Source organism: Lissotriton helveticus, chromosome 11, assembly GCF_964261635.1.
Source record: "Lissotriton helveticus chromosome 11, aLisHel1.1, whole genome shotgun sequence".
Classification (NCBI taxonomy): Eukaryota; Metazoa; Chordata; class Amphibia; order Caudata; family Salamandridae; genus Lissotriton; species Lissotriton helveticus.
In genome coordinates this window covers 535757395-535772794 of record NC_136072.1, presented here as the reverse complement: position 1 = coordinate 535772794, position 15400 = coordinate 535757395, and the positions used below count along the sequence as shown (strand labels likewise).

Here is a 15400-nt window from a genome sequence, read left to right as displayed (position 1 = left end):
AGCCCTTTAATACGTATAGTGGCAATCACTCACTACTAGAATTCCAACTATATAGTTGCTGCACCGAACACGGTCATTTTTTGTATCCCACCGATTCCAGTGTTGGAAATATGATACCATGTTCTGGGGAGTCTCTCTGGGTACTCCCCTGTACTCCTGGTAACGGCCTTTCAGTGTCTGCCAGCAAGCTAGTGCTGCTGCTGCTGCCCCCTGCTGCTGAGGCAAGCTAAAGCAGGGAAAGATAGAACAAAAGGTTTTCTTACACAGGGAAGTGTGACCACCTCCCAGACAAGACTTAGTGTATAGGACTTGGGGCGCTTCCAGCACCACCAGAACGCATTGAAGGGCACTTTTGGTGCCCTCAGATACTCCAGTTTGAGCCAGTTCAGGGAGCCCTTGGCTACCGCTCTGACGCAAAACTGGACATGGAAGTATCCTCCCCTCTGTCCAGGCCCTCCTCTAGGAGAAACACCAGAGTTTGTCCAACCCTTTCCTTAGGGTACTTAAGGGCTTATTGTGGGTGGGTCCTTAGATCATCAAGGGACAAGAATTAAGCCTTGAACCTATGTCACTCTTCGACAGTTTGGACACTTGGACTTCAACTGGAGCAGACACTGCACCAAGGAAGACTCCTGCTGCTCCTGGTCTTGCTGTCTTTCAAGTCTTCTTTTTCGTCTGTGTTTGTGCTTCAGCCAGGTTCTTCAACAGACCTGTGAGCATTAAGAACACCCGAAGAAATCTCCCTTGGAGTGAAAGGGTCACTCCCCTGCAGGCACCACTGCTGCTCTTGTCGACCTACGGAATTACTGAGGCTCAGCAACACAGCTGGTGGTTCCGCAACTTCCTCGAGGTCTTGTCCTGCCCTCTCTTGCAATTTTGAAGTCAGTATCCCTCGTCAGAACCGCTGGGATTCAACCCCTGTGCACAGAGTCTATTTGCTGTTGCCAAGGCTTCTTGGCTCTGCACTGCAGAGATCTCGGGCTACAAGAACCTCCATCGTCTCTTCCCTCTAAGATCAGCATCCTCATCGTATTCTATGCACCATGGGCATTCATCTTCGGTGAGCTGCTCTTGGTCCTCTTGCGACTCCAGTGCCTTTGGCTTGTGGGTCATCCTAAGGGTCTTCTATTGTTTCCTTGGGCTCTCCTGCTTGCTCAGGGACTGCTCTGACTCTCCTGCTGTTAGCGAGTCTCTTGGACCTTGCTGGTCCCAGCATTGCTCCTTCCTCGTCTTAAACGCAAGCTGCAGCTACCTAGGCCTGTTGGTGCTCCCACCGACCACCTAGTCACAGTAATCGGACGTGAGACAGTCTTGCATGGCTTCTGATCTTCCTCAGCATCGCCTGGTCCTCACAGCTGAAGTGACAAAGACACCATCGACTCTTCTGAACCTTTCAACATCAATGAGCATTCAGTTTTCATGCCTCCTGGTGACTTCCGGTTAGCAGGTTCTTCACTTCCAGAATCCACCCTTGGATTCCACATGACTTATTCACAGTCTTCTCCAGAGGAATTTTCATCTAAGTTTTCCATTGACGTCTATGGAGATTTCCAAATCTCTTCACACCTATGCACCTGCTTCCCTGGTGTAAGTAACCTGGTTCTTAGGGCATCCACAGGTGGGGTGGCTCTCCGACCTTCCGTCCTCCAAGGGAGGTCCTCTTGAAAGGGTCTTTTGTCTGCAAAATTGCAACCGCAACTTCTCCTTTGACTTCCATTAGGCATGCAATGTTTCCACTCCGCACAGCCTCCCTGGGATTCCTGGGTACTTAGCTTGGGTGTGTCCTTGTGTCCCCAGCTCCTCTGGGTCCTCTGGTCCATGTGCCATTCTCCCTTGTAGTTCGCATTCTAATTCTTTAGTATATGGCTTGGTCTCCCCCTGGAGACCACTGAATTTTGTGATACTTACCGGATTGCATTTGAAGTATGCTTGTACATTGTGTTAATATCTCCGGCTAGGAGATATACCAATGTGTTAGTGAGGGTTGATTAATAAATAGAAGTATTTTTATATAAACACTGTGTGGCTTTTTTTTCATCTAACTTACATTACAGATTAAACTAATAAAACAAGCTCCTTAACATTCCTTCAAGATAAGCCTGAAGGTGCTCTCCACAGGTACACTCGGAGAGCTTTCTATGGTTATCAAAGACCACTAAAATCACCGTAAGGATTTTGAACCAACCTGCTACAGAATGTAGCCACTTGAGGACCAAAAAGATGTTCCCCATCAAATGGTAGGACCAGAAGGTTTTGCTGCACTTCACGTTTAAAACCCAAGATCCGAACAAAGCATGCCTTTGTAATAGTATGCTGGAATTTATTCCTCTAGCTGCAATATGGGCAGCGTTGAGTGCACACAGAATTGTAGTATTAGTTATTCATTTGCCCTTCTGAGGCAATTTGGTATGCTTTTTTATGTTAATTTGGGAGATGTTGGAGTATCTCCTTTATCTCGTCCCAGTGAACTCTATCTTATCTTGAGAGGAGGCCAATAGAAATTGTGAGGCGACAATGACTGGCAGATTGGGCGGCCACCATTTTCCTGCTGCGTCAACAGTTGTACTCTTCTCATCTGTAGGAGGTGCTTCACCAGAGGTTTGTGAATTTGCCCTTTAACATGCTATTGCCAAAACCAAAAAGTCTGGTGCAAGTTGACTTTTGATGTATAAATAGGGTCATTAAGTGATGCTTTATTTCAGCATTATGACCCTAGATCTGACCGGGTCACTGATAATGTCAGTGGTATGGCAGAGCATGACTGAGCATACGCAGGTTTAAGAAGAGCACTGCATAGAGCAGAGTGTTTCCAAATAAGAAGAAATCCTCTGATGGTCCTGTATGTTACTGCACCGTATGCAAGGAGGCAGCTTTACCTATTGAATTACGGTAGGTAGTAGTTTGGTCAGGGGGAGATAGTTTGGCAGGATACAGATCGGAATCAGTATCTGCAGTGGATTTGTGTCATGTGTATACCAGGGGTCCTCCTCTGGCGGCATATCGAAAGTTTGCCTATCATCTCCATCATTTGCGTAGGAATGTAGCGACCCTTTCTGGGCATATGCTGGAGGAACTACTGGAGAAGCTGGTGGTGAGGGTGTGTGGAGTGGTTGGGTGGGGTGTAGATAGTGGGCTGATATGTGCAGGGCTTGTGTTTGGTTGGAATTGGAACATCCAATGCCTCTTCACAAGAAAGTTGTCTTTTGGAGGGTTGTGCACCAGTGTAAGGGGGTCTTGTAATGATATGCCCAGTGTCAGGATGTATCATGATGTGCTTTTGTCTAGAGTCAAGTTCTTCTCCGTTTTCGAAGCACAGGTTCCAGTGTCTCCACCTGACGTGGTGTTTTGGGGAGTGGAACATTTTTCAGCTCCATATCCGAAGTTTTAGGTGCCTTCGGTGTGGGCTCCTTGGTAGCTGGTTTTAGTGCAGACACTGGCCGGTGTTTCAATGCCGAAGGTTTCAATGCCTAAGGTTTCAATGCCTAAGGTTTCGGCAATGCAGGTTTCGGTTTGGCGCGGCTCTGAGGCAGGAGCGGGCATCTCTGGGAATTTGTTTGGCATTGATCTGGGGCTGGGCGTTTCTGAAATAGCTGGTCGGTGCCAACCATAGCCCTAACGCAGTGGTGGACTGGAAATAGTTTTAAGTCTCTTTCTGGGTTAGTCTGTAAACTCTTTGTGGTGATTTGCTGGAGTCGATGCCGAGGGGGAGGGGACATAGCACTCACGGATAGTTGAGCCGGAGCTATCGCTGTGGGAGAAGGTGTTTTCATCTGCTGCCAATGCTTAAGCCTGGATATCTTCCTGGAGGCCTTTGGGTCCAAAGAGGTCCGGTGTGTCATCCACGCTCCTTCAATGTTTCTTGAGACATCGAGCCTGTCTATCACCAAGAGTCTCTTTGGACCTGAAGGAGAGGCAGGCCTTGAAGCTGGCCTTGTTGTGTTCCAGGGAGAGGCACAAAATACATACCTGATGTAGGTCAGTACGAGGAAACTTCTTGTGACACCGGTGACAAAATTGAAAAAGAATCCGTTCCATCCCCAAATGGACATGATGTGGGTGGAATGCCTAAAGATGAAAATGAGCGCCCTGAAGGGCAAAGGGCCATGAGTGGCCGCGATCGCCCTGACGATGTTAAGACGTCAAATCGAACCGGAGGAAGTGAACTCGGACCGCAATCGAAAACAATACTGTTGAGGTCCAGGTGTAGGCTGAGAAAGCTACAGCATGACAGTGTTGAACCAGAGCAGAAAAAAACATTCTGGAGTCAATGACCATGCGCAGTACCAGCAAAAGGAGGAGTCACACTACCTCATTACGCAAAAGATTTTCTTCAAAGAAAAACAACTTGCACACATGCAAGACCAACACTAGATGGCGGGCATATGCTAAGCATGTGCATTTACAGCCACATTAGGGGGGATGGGGGTGTTGCTTCCTTCCAAGAGGACTCAACACACTTGAATTAAACAAAGATAATAACATGGGAATTTCACTCTTTGGAAAGAATTGTTTTTGTGTCGTGAATACTGACCACTTATTTGAAGTAATATGTAGATATTAACGTGCATTACTGATATTAATGGCAGCTAAGTGTTAATAGACGTCACCTTTCTTGTTATAGATCAAATATATTATTGTCCTCTTCTAACCACAGGAGACATTTAGTGAGATCTTTTTTTTTTTTTAACCTTTTGAATGTGCAATATATGCAAGATAATTGTTGCTAAAAGGCCACAGAATCTAGTAAAAAAAATGCTTTGGCGTAACCACATATTAATAACAAATGTTTCTACTACAATTAGCACATTTGAACAACCAGACTGTCAAGTGACGAGTTCTAGGGTAAACAATGGTGAGGCATCCGGAGCAGGCCAGTGGCTATCTGTTTACGAACTGCGGGGCTAGAAGATGGTTTCTCCCATGCAGCCATGACTGGGCCCAAAAAGGCCTCGTGAATGGAAGCAAGGGTTCCGTCACTAACAGGAAGGGTTGCAATATCACAGTCAAAATGTTAAAGACTTCACCTCCAAAAATGGCAGGTTCAATTCCGAGGCGTCAGCTGTTTTCTGTACCACATTCCTAGATTAGAAAACTTCCTCTGAAGAAAGTCCAGAAGGTTGAAGGATGGCTCCCTATATAAATCCAGATAAAAGTTCAGCAGTATTACAATTGTATTACAATTGGGAAGGAGGTTATCAGCCTTTAAATCATCGTCCGGTTATGTGAGCACGTCAGAGACGTAAATCTCTTCCATGTGGGTACATTTTGAGCTTGAGGGCGGTCCCCTGCCATAGGAACGTCATTAAAGTTTGCCATAACATTTTCCCTCATCATACAGGGAACATTTTCCAACAACAACAGTTTGGATAGCTTTGTCGTACTCTGCTCTGTGAGCAACGTCTATCTCGTTTCAAACTGAAGTTTCCATCAAACAGGGGCAGTACCCAGGCAAGCCGCAAACTTTTCTTCTGACGTTGAATCCCATGGAAACATGCATGTGGGAGGCATCAGGGTGAGAGCAGTAGGAGGCATCTTTCCCACAGGATTGATTTACCTTTACAGGGTGGTCAGAGGATGCAGGAGCCGTCCTGAACAGAACAAGCTTAGCAAGCTGGAAGCCTACTTCTGCACGGGTTCCTTCAGATTGACCCAGAACTTTCACCCTCACGTGTCAGAATCATGATCTCCTTTGATAAAGAAGAGTTTGGATTGTGTCTGGAGTCAATTAACGGCACTGAGACCCCAAACAGCACCTGGACAGGACAGTTTCCTCAAGAAAGGAGAGGACTTCACCTTCCTATGGTGTTTGTATTTTTTTTTGGGTATATCCCTTGGGAAATCATCCCCCTACAAGTGACTTACTTATGGGCAAAGGAAAAAGCTTAGGTATCTCCTGCTGGCATTAGCCAGAAACAAATTGGATGGAGGCACAACAAATTCAGGCCACAGTATCATGTTTCGAATGGAGACACATTATGCAGTTGTCATGTGGATCAAAATGAACATCTTCTTGCAGGATCTGTGACAAGATCTGAAACCTGAAGCTGTGGAGACATCTTACTTAGTCTCTAATAAAAATGTATTTCAATTTGCGATACGTCCACATATGGAAAGGACACAATAAATTAGTGAGAATCTACAGGAAAGCTGTTCCTCACATCTTATGTCACGAGATCCAAGTCTTCACAATGTGTAATTTCAGCAATTTTCCACACTCCTCTCATACCTACACCACACCATAGTTTAACTGATATCACATTTGCTAAATAAATCCATTACATACACGAGACCTGGGTATCCTAACACTGGATCCTTTAACCCAATCACCCTCTAAAATGTAAACCTATGGCAAATTCCTCAGAGCTCCCAGAAACATGCCATCTTCCTCTCCCTAAGTCACTACTATGTTGTTTCTATAACAGACTGCTTCATCCCCTCCTTCTACAGAAGCCACTTTTCTTCCTATGCAAATGTCAATACTTACCGCTCCACCTGTCTTGTTATATGGTGTTTTAGATTCCGAATGAATTTTCCCGATTCATGCCCTTATATAGGTACAATTTGTGTTGCCCTTATATAGGCATAGAAATCAAACCCTTATTTAGACATAGCCCATGCTACCCAAACACAGGCATGGCTACTTCCATCCGTTCACCAAACGTCACAACGATTTCTTGGAAAACCAGACACTTAAGCAGAACTTATCCCCTAGCCTGGATATTGATTTCTCCAAGAAACTCATTATTATGCATAAACAACTATTCCTTAGGGGTTCATCCATGACGTTCATATGCCCGACTTTACGTCAAAGCTGGCATTCCTAAAAACCTTCAAGGGATAAATATACCTTCACTTCTATGGCAAGGCACGGTGTGTTTCGGTGCAGTTCGACTACCTACTTGCCCGACACAGCTCGCTACATCAAGTGCCCAAGGAAGCCGACTCTCCAGCTGACGCACTGATCAGAAGCTGTCCTCCTCTGCCGAGAATCCAGCTCCAGTGTTTGACTCCCTTGCGGGGTGTTGAGAAATCGAGTCTGAGACAGAGATACCAACCTCCTTCATTCTAAGGTATGGAGCTGATTAGAAACTAGAGAAACCTTTGGCAATTCTAGGCAAAAAACTAAACATATGCTTAAGACCACTTCTTCCCTGGTACTAGACCTAGGTTAGGTACATTGGGGTAGGCGTATTTTAGAAGCACCAGTTGAGTATTTTAGCCTGTGTTATTTATGTATGTATTTTTATATGTCATAGCACAAGACAATGCTTTTACAGTATTATTTTATACTACTGTTTACGCAGTATGCATTATACTTTGCATCGTGTCTAACGATTGTTGCAGTTCACCTCTCTTGCATGAGAAAGAAGACTGTTCAATAAACCCCTTTTATTGAAAAGCCGGTCTCTCTATTTTCTCTGCACCTCTGTAGAAACGAAGCATGCATGATTGACTGAGTAAAATAGTTATCTATTGTTTCCACGACTCTGAAGATATTTGTTCCAGTCCTAGGGAAACAAAGTTGTCATGGTTATGCGGTTGTCAGAAACTAATCCCTTCTTGTGTATTCGAGAAAATTTCTAGTGACCTCCGAGCTAGCTGGCACTCACAATTAAGTTTAGTATATTCGATGGAGACATACTGACCTAAGTCCTATGCCCTGCGAGGCCCCAGGGCAGTTATGCGCTATACAAATGCAATTTTTCATTTCATTTCATTTCATTTCATATCATATCTATAGGGTATATTATTCCAATGTGCAGAGCCTATTGGGAATATAGGAACTACACTACAGTCTGACAATGGATGCCAACATTCCTTGCAATCCATTCCTCAGAAATGCATGGGCAGGTAGAGCTAAGCTGTACAATTGTTTCCTTATGCCTGAGGCAATCTGGTCTGTGCACTATGAATAATAACACATGAAATGCATTTCCCTAACAAATGTCATCTTTCTATATACCATTCAACTCCCCCCCTCCTTTTTTTTAAAGGTATGAACTATTGCCGCCCTTTCCCTACATTCAGGACATTTCACCATGAATTGATTAACATATTGACACTTCCTTTCCCCTACATCTACAACTTACTGCTGTCACCGTTCTCTTACACCCTTATAGACACTACCCTTTCTTTCAATCCCTACCTTATTAACGATCCTGTCCATTACTGCAATTCTTTCAATCAACTTCATTCCCTGTTCCATTGCTTCTTGCAGTTGTTCGGCATCACTTTCAGCCTGCCTCCTCCCTTCTTCTATTCACCTGGAGGTGATGCACTATTACCAAATCTCTTTGCGTAAAGTAATCAACCTTTCCCTCCAAAACACGTGGAGTTATAACCCATTGCCCTTTGCATCCATTTTTTCCTGATAAACAGCTGCCTCCTCCCCACCTTTTAGAAGTTGCTCTTATGCTCAATTCCTTTTCCAACAGGTTCTAGCCTTCCACAACACCCCCTTTCTTAGAGGATTATGTTTCCTGGAGACACAAGGTCAGTGCTCCATGAAGAAACAGAGAAGCAAGCCCAAGCTCTACCTTCTTGTAGAGGACAGCTCAGCTTCTTGAAGAGTTGAATAAGTCAGTCCAGAGCCTCGTTTCCCGAAGACAGGTTTTGGCCAATAATCTCTTTTAAGGCGAGAAAGCAGTTCAATAAAAGCCTGGATCCTGGTCCACTATGCTCTGCCTGCTACCAACGACCTCACTGTAAGTACCCTACGCCCTTTTTTGTAATGGACAGCATCCTATACCTAGAAGGACAGTGCAATGATCCCTGTATTTAAAATGTTCTAAGGGACAGTTGTTTGCAAATTCTGCATTCTTTGGCTCTATGAGCAAATTATAAGAAGTAAATTCAACTCTTCTGTAGGTCCTCTGCATGAATCCTCAGCATTTCACATGATCCACAAAGCCTCTTTCTAAAAGGTGGTAATTGAGATTTGGTCACCCCACCCATGGACTAAAAAGGCTGCCCTCAGGGTTATAACATCAAATTTGTCACAATGAAAATAAGAACCATCACTTATTTGAAGCCCTTAAGTAAAGCTGAGACAGTCTACCTCCACATGCAATGCACAGTAGAAAACGTAAGTATGGTGGCCTACTAAGGGCCTACTAGAGAAGTGCTGTTCTTTGAGCTCTCTCCTCGCTGTCTGAAGTTTGAGTCTTTTACAATTAGGTGATTATGCTTCTAAGGTGACAATATTTACAGCCTCTCATGCTGTGTTTATTAATAAATACACTGATCTTTTAAGATTGGAAATGAGTTTAGTTTGTGAATATATGAAAGAGGAAATGATGGAAAAATTAGCTATGACCTTCCTCTAGACTATTACATCCTTCACCTACTACCAACCTTTTAAAAGCCTTATCCTTCCATTCCCTATCAACAATTCCTCATAATGGGTGGCCTTATCCTCTACTCCATACCGTTTATATGTCATTGTCTCACTTCATTTTATTATTCATTCAAATTAACCTTCTCCACAGACACTACCTATTCCTTTGGTCCTTCCCTTTATCCAAAACAACTTTACCCTTACTCCCCCATCTCTTTCCCTCTTCAGACACCATCCTTATCATCCATTCCTCATAAGCGCCACTTTTCAATCCATTCCAAATCTATATATGTTGTCCTTTACCTTGTACCAGTTGTCTCTACCCCCCCCCCCCAGATATGCCCCCATTTGCTGTTATACTCACAGTGTGTGATGACTCTTTAACCGGTTTTTTGGACGTCCGACAGGATTGGCATATCTTTTTCTTATTTGAGCTGCTTTCTTGTGTAGAAGTTTCCTTCCTTTTTTTTGAGGTCGACATACTTGACATATCCACATTCCTTAAAGAAACAAAAAGCATTGATCAATTCAGAGAGTAAAGTAGTGAATGTTTCTTCCTGTCTCCCACAAATTCACATATTACTCTCTCAGATAATAGCCTAACTTACTACTTACAGCCTGGTTACTTGCAATTCTGTCAACAATTCACAAAGAGACATTTTCAACAGTAAACTAATGCACATAAAGGGTCTTACCTTTCGGCATCCGGTTGAGGGGAGGGTGACAGCACTCCATGTGGAAGCCCCGATCACACGAATCACAAAACAGCATGTTATCCTGAAAAATATAACGTTTCCGATTAAGAGAGGGAAGCGTCCATGGGAATCTTCACTAAATTAAGGAAGAAAATAAGTTACTTACCTGTAACTGTAGCTCTCCAATATTGGAATCTTTCATAGATTCATATGCTTGAACCATTCCCCGTCGTTGAGATGGGAGACCCGGTATCTTAAAAGAACATTTTAATAATAGACATCGACGATAGAGGCCCTAGGCCTTTCGGTTTTAAACTATCAGTTATCATTTTAAACAAGCATTGGCATAGCCAATAGGTCTCACTTTTGGGACCTTCTAAGTATTTAGTTTTGCAGCACAATATCCTTGGTGCAACAACATCAACTGTTGCAGGGCTAAACACTTAAAAGGTCCCAAAGGCAAGACCTACTGGCTATGCCAATGCTTGTTTCCACTTAGCACAGAAGCGCTCGTCTGTAGTCCGTACTGGAGGGCGGTTTTGGAAGTCATATCCCGTGTTGGCTGGGAGTTTCCGAACATGCGGACATTGTACTGTTGGTGTATGTTGCTAAAAACTCCTAAATCTATACTTTCGCCTGGTGATTAGGGGCCACGGAATGAAAGCTCCGCTCCCCACAGTGGCGGAACGCAGTACGCAAGAGCTGATTTGTACATGACCCCACTGTGCTGCCACACATACCCATGGCTGTCTCCCAGGGATGCTGGTGATGTGGGAGTGTTCAGGGCTTTTAATGTGGGCCACACCGGCTCCGGCTCGAGCTGCGCATTGCATTCCAGAGCGCTGACGGACAGCAGCGCTCTTTCTTATTTCAAAACAGTGCTGGCATCTCCTGGAGGTAAAGCTACAGATCTCTCTGGCGCTGCCAGCCCACCCCATTCACCATCTGCTGCTGCTGCTGCGGCAGCCAGGCTACGTCACCTTCAGGGAGGGGCGGGGGACAAGGGAATGTATAAGTGAGAAAGTGAAATATAAGCAGCGCCCAAGCTGAACACTCCGTATGAAATAAAGTGTTTAAAAATATAGCGCGGCCATGTTGAAGCTGTGTGTTCTGTACCTTACAGGAGATAAAATTAAATATAAGCAGGTCAGAAGTTGAACACATCGTATGAAATAAAATGCTAGCGCAGCCATGTTGCAGCTGTGCAGTCTCTACCTCACTGGTGATGAAGTGAAATACAAGCAGCGCCAAAGCTGAACACACCATATGAAATAAAGTGTTTAAAAAAATAGCGCACCCATGTTGAAGCTGTGCAATCTGTACTTTTCAAGAGATAAAATGAAATATAAGCAGTGCAAAAGCTGTACACACTGTATGAAATAAAGTGTTTTAAATAATAGCGTGTCCATGTTGAAGCTTTGCGGTCTCTACCTTGCGGGAAATAAAGAGAAAAACAAGGGAGAGCAAGGTTGAGCAAAGCAGTGGAAGAGCAAGTGCGCGCGGCCACGCTAATTACAAACAGATGGCACCTGCGCGCCGCTGCTCACTCTTGCAAGGTGGATGCCGCCACATGCACGAGTGTGTGGAAGAGAGCAGACCAATTTCTAAAGGTCATCTCCTTGAGCATCGCAAACGCGCTGCGCTAGGCTCGACCTAAAAAAGGACTAAACTTAAGTCTCAACCAGTCAACACTCCTGTGAGAAGCACCAGTCTCTCAGATTTTTTGAGCACGAATGAGAAGACATGAAAATGTACTGAGAGATAGAAAGTGAGCTTCCAGGGGAGGAAGGTGTGTTGCATGTGGGTCTATGGAAGAACTTGCATAGATTCACATGCTTGAATCAGATTAAACAGCAGTGAAAAATCACATTTTCATTTAAATGCAACACATCCTCTAGAGGAATACAAAGTACACATATAAACAGTAAGTAAAATGTGCGTAACAAGTTAAGAGGATGGCAAGAATGAAGGGATGGCTTACCTTGATTGGAAAAAATGTCTTAATACCGCTTGTCCCACTGCTGCTTCATTGAGAACGGCAGATTCCAAGCAGGTTGCATAAAGGTGCGCATACTTTTCCAGGTTGCTGCTCTACGGATATCTGGCAGTGACACACCAGCAAACAATGCCATGGAAGTAGACATAGTTCTTCTGGAGTGAGCATGCACTTTTGTGCTTAAGTATAGAATGGCGCTAGATATCCATCTAGAGATGCTTTGTTTTGATAGAGGAAAACCTTTTCTTGGAGCGCTGTAAGCTACAAAGAGTTGGTTGGGTCTGGAAAAACTACTAGTTCTATCCAAACAGAATTTTAAGAACTTTTTGCCATCCAAAGAATGTAATGCTTGTTTGGCTGACGTTTGAGGGTTTGGCAAAAAACAACATGAGAACTACAGGTTCACTGAGATGAAATTCTGATGGGCATTAGGAATTACTTTAGGGTTTGTGCGTAGAATAACCCCATTGTCCCCGAACTGGAGGAAAGGTTCCTGAATAGTGAAAGCCTGAATTTGACTGGCTCTTCTTGCTGATGTTAAAGCTAGGAGGAGAGCTACTTTCCAAGAGAGAAATTTTATATCTGCCTTATGGATAGGCTCGAATGGATCTCTCATTAACTGTAAAAGTACAGTGTTGAGCTGCCAAAGCAGAGGAGGAGGCCTCACCAGCGGGAATGTTCTGAATAATACTTTGAGGAATTGCTTAATGAGTCTAGTAAACCATAGTGATGGTATTTTGGATGATCTCCTAAGGCGGAAATGTCTGACAGGTGGACTTTAATAGAGGTGTGAGCCAGACCCGATTGATCAAGGTGTAGAAGATAACGTAGAATCACTTTGGGTAAAGAGGAGCTGAGATGTACATTAGCTCCTTGGCACCATATGCAAAATCTTTTCCACTTGAAGCGATATGTTTTGTAAGTACTTTCTGCCCAGGCTCTGACTAATATGTCCCTGCAGTCCGATGGAATGTTCATATGCCCAAATCCGTTAACTCAGGATCCAGGATGATAATCAAAGTGACTTTGGGTCAAGATGCAGAACTTGCTCCCGGCTCATCATCAGCAGACATGGGATCGATTTCAGCCAAATGTGATGCTCCTGTGAGAGGATGAGTAGTTCCGTGAACCAATGTTGGCACAGCCATGTTGAGGCTATGAGAATAATCTTGCAGGGTTTGGTCTTCATTTTCCTGATAACTTTTGGGGAGACAGGAATCAGGGAAAAGGCGTAGGCAAAGATTCAAGACTACGAGATCGAAAGTGCATTCCCTCAGGACCCCGGTTGCGGATGCCAACTTACGAAGAACTGGCATTTCCTATTCTGGGGAGACGCAGAGAGGTCCTAGTTTGGTGTGCCCCAGTGGATAAAAATCTCATCCAGAATTTGTTGGTCAAGTTCCCACTCGTGGCAAGATGTTTTCAGTCCGCTCAGGGTGTCTGCTATAGTGTTTTGGCTCCCAGGTACACGTTCTGCACTTAGAAGCACATTGGGATTGATGACCATTCCCAGATCTGTTGAGTTTCCTGGGAGAGCAGGTGCGATCTTGTGCCAACTTACATATTGATGTAATGTATTGTGGTTGTATTGTCTGTCCGAATGAGGACTGACAAATTCTCTATTCTAGGAAGGAAAGCTTGTAAAGCTAAATGTACTGCCTTCAGTTCACGTAGACTGATGTGGAAGCAGCGAAGAGACGGTGGCCATTTTCCACTGATCTGCAGATCCTATAGGTAAGCTCTCCACTCTTCTACGGAAGCATTGGTAGTATTGACCAAAAGCGAACCCTGAGATGAAAAGGACAGACCGACTGACAGGTGTGCCGGTTGTGTCCACCAGGTGAGGACTTTGGCCATTGCTGGGGTGACCTGGTTGAGGTCGAAGGTACCTGTAGCTTGTACCCATTGAATGTCTAATTCCTTTTGGAGCCGACGCATTTGTAGACAGTATAGGCCTAGATGGATTCCCAGAAGGGATTTGTAGAGGCGAACGGAAAGATACTTTTTTCTTTGTATTCATTTAGTTAAAGTCACCAGTTTTTGTTATCTCTCTGTTGTGGGATACGCTTTGTTGAGCGTTGAGCCTAGCGTGGTTCCTAGGAATCTTATCCTTTTTGACGGTTAAAGGACAGACTTGTCTGGATTCAGAGTGAAGTCCAGCTCGATGAACAGGTGTATGCAGGTCATTGTGGACATCCGTGCAGCCTGGTTGGAAGCGGCCTTGACGAACCAGTCATCAAGATAGGGGACCACCTGATGTTTTTGTTGCCTAAGGAAGGCTGCTACAGGTGATAAGCACTTTGCACAATTGTGAGGGGCTGTCTTGAGATCGAAGGTAGAACACCCTGAACTGATAGTGGCTGCCAGATACTGTAAACCTTAGAAATTTCTTGTGTTTCTGATGGGTAAGGATATATGAAAATATGTGCCCTGAAGTTTGAGTAATCGCCTCGGTTCAAGAGCTGCAATATATCTTGTAATGTAACTATGCAGAACATCTGTTTCTTGAGGTATTTGTTTAGGTTTCTTAAATGCAGAATCGGTCTTCATTGCTTTGACTTCTTGCAAATTAAGAAGAAGCAGGAATAGAAAACTTATCCTCTCTGGGACAGGGGAAATCTCTCTACAGAACCTTTTGGAGCATGGTTTTGACCTCCAACTTAAGAAGTTGCAGATGTTTCAGGATGGAGATTTGAGGTAGGGTTTAAAGAGGTGTCTAGGTGAATGCCAATGTGTGGCTGAATTGAAACATATCACAGCAACTCACTCGACCATGTACAAATCCACTTAGTCACTCACGCACCCACCTTGTGGTACGTCTTTAGATGTTTCAGCATACTCATTGTGGCACACAAATATTTCTTAGCTATACCTCTGGGGTTCCTCCTCCGAAGAACTGTGTTCAACGGGGTGTGGCTACTGCTCCTCACTGCCACCAGATGCCACTTTATTTGGAAATGATTTTGAAAAAAACTCATCAAAATGAATTTACAATAAGAAAAGAGCAGGAGCTGAATTGTGAACCAGGGTTTTTTTCTACAGTCTCTGTGATTGTTTTTTCTCCACTGTTCAAGGGTGAATCGTTATGCAATAAAAATGTATGTTGTATAAGTACAAAAGTTGAGAACAGTATAAAAAAGAAAAGAAATGCTTTACTAGAATATGAATTTAAACACTGAAGACACAAAGTTTATTTTAGAATTTTGTAAAATACTAACTTATATTTGTGTTCTTTTTCTTTTAAACAGATGAATGACACCATCTATTGAAGTAATTTTCTAATTAGTGCTCTCTGTGTCATTCAACAAGCTAACTTTGTCAAGTTACACACCATGGGGGAGCCTGATACAACTACTGAGACATCCACTCACT

At 43.9% G+C, this 15400-nt stretch overlaps 1 protein-coding gene across 2 annotated transcripts in view; it reads right to left on the bottom strand.

The window, feature by feature from the left end:
- KAT6A (lysine acetyltransferase 6A) overlaps positions 1-15400 on the bottom strand; it is a 1535407-nt gene that overhangs the window by 1165256 nt on the left and 354751 nt on the right. For both annotated transcript variants that reach the window (XM_078666232.1, XM_078666233.1), the window contains exons 5-6: positions 10033-10114; positions 9702-9837 (exon numbers count right to left, since the gene is read on the bottom strand). In XM_078666232.1, coding sequence (XP_078522358.1) covers positions 9702-9837; positions 10033-10114 — 218 coding nt within the window. The remainder of the gene's footprint in view (positions 1-9701; positions 9838-10032; positions 10115-15400) is intronic.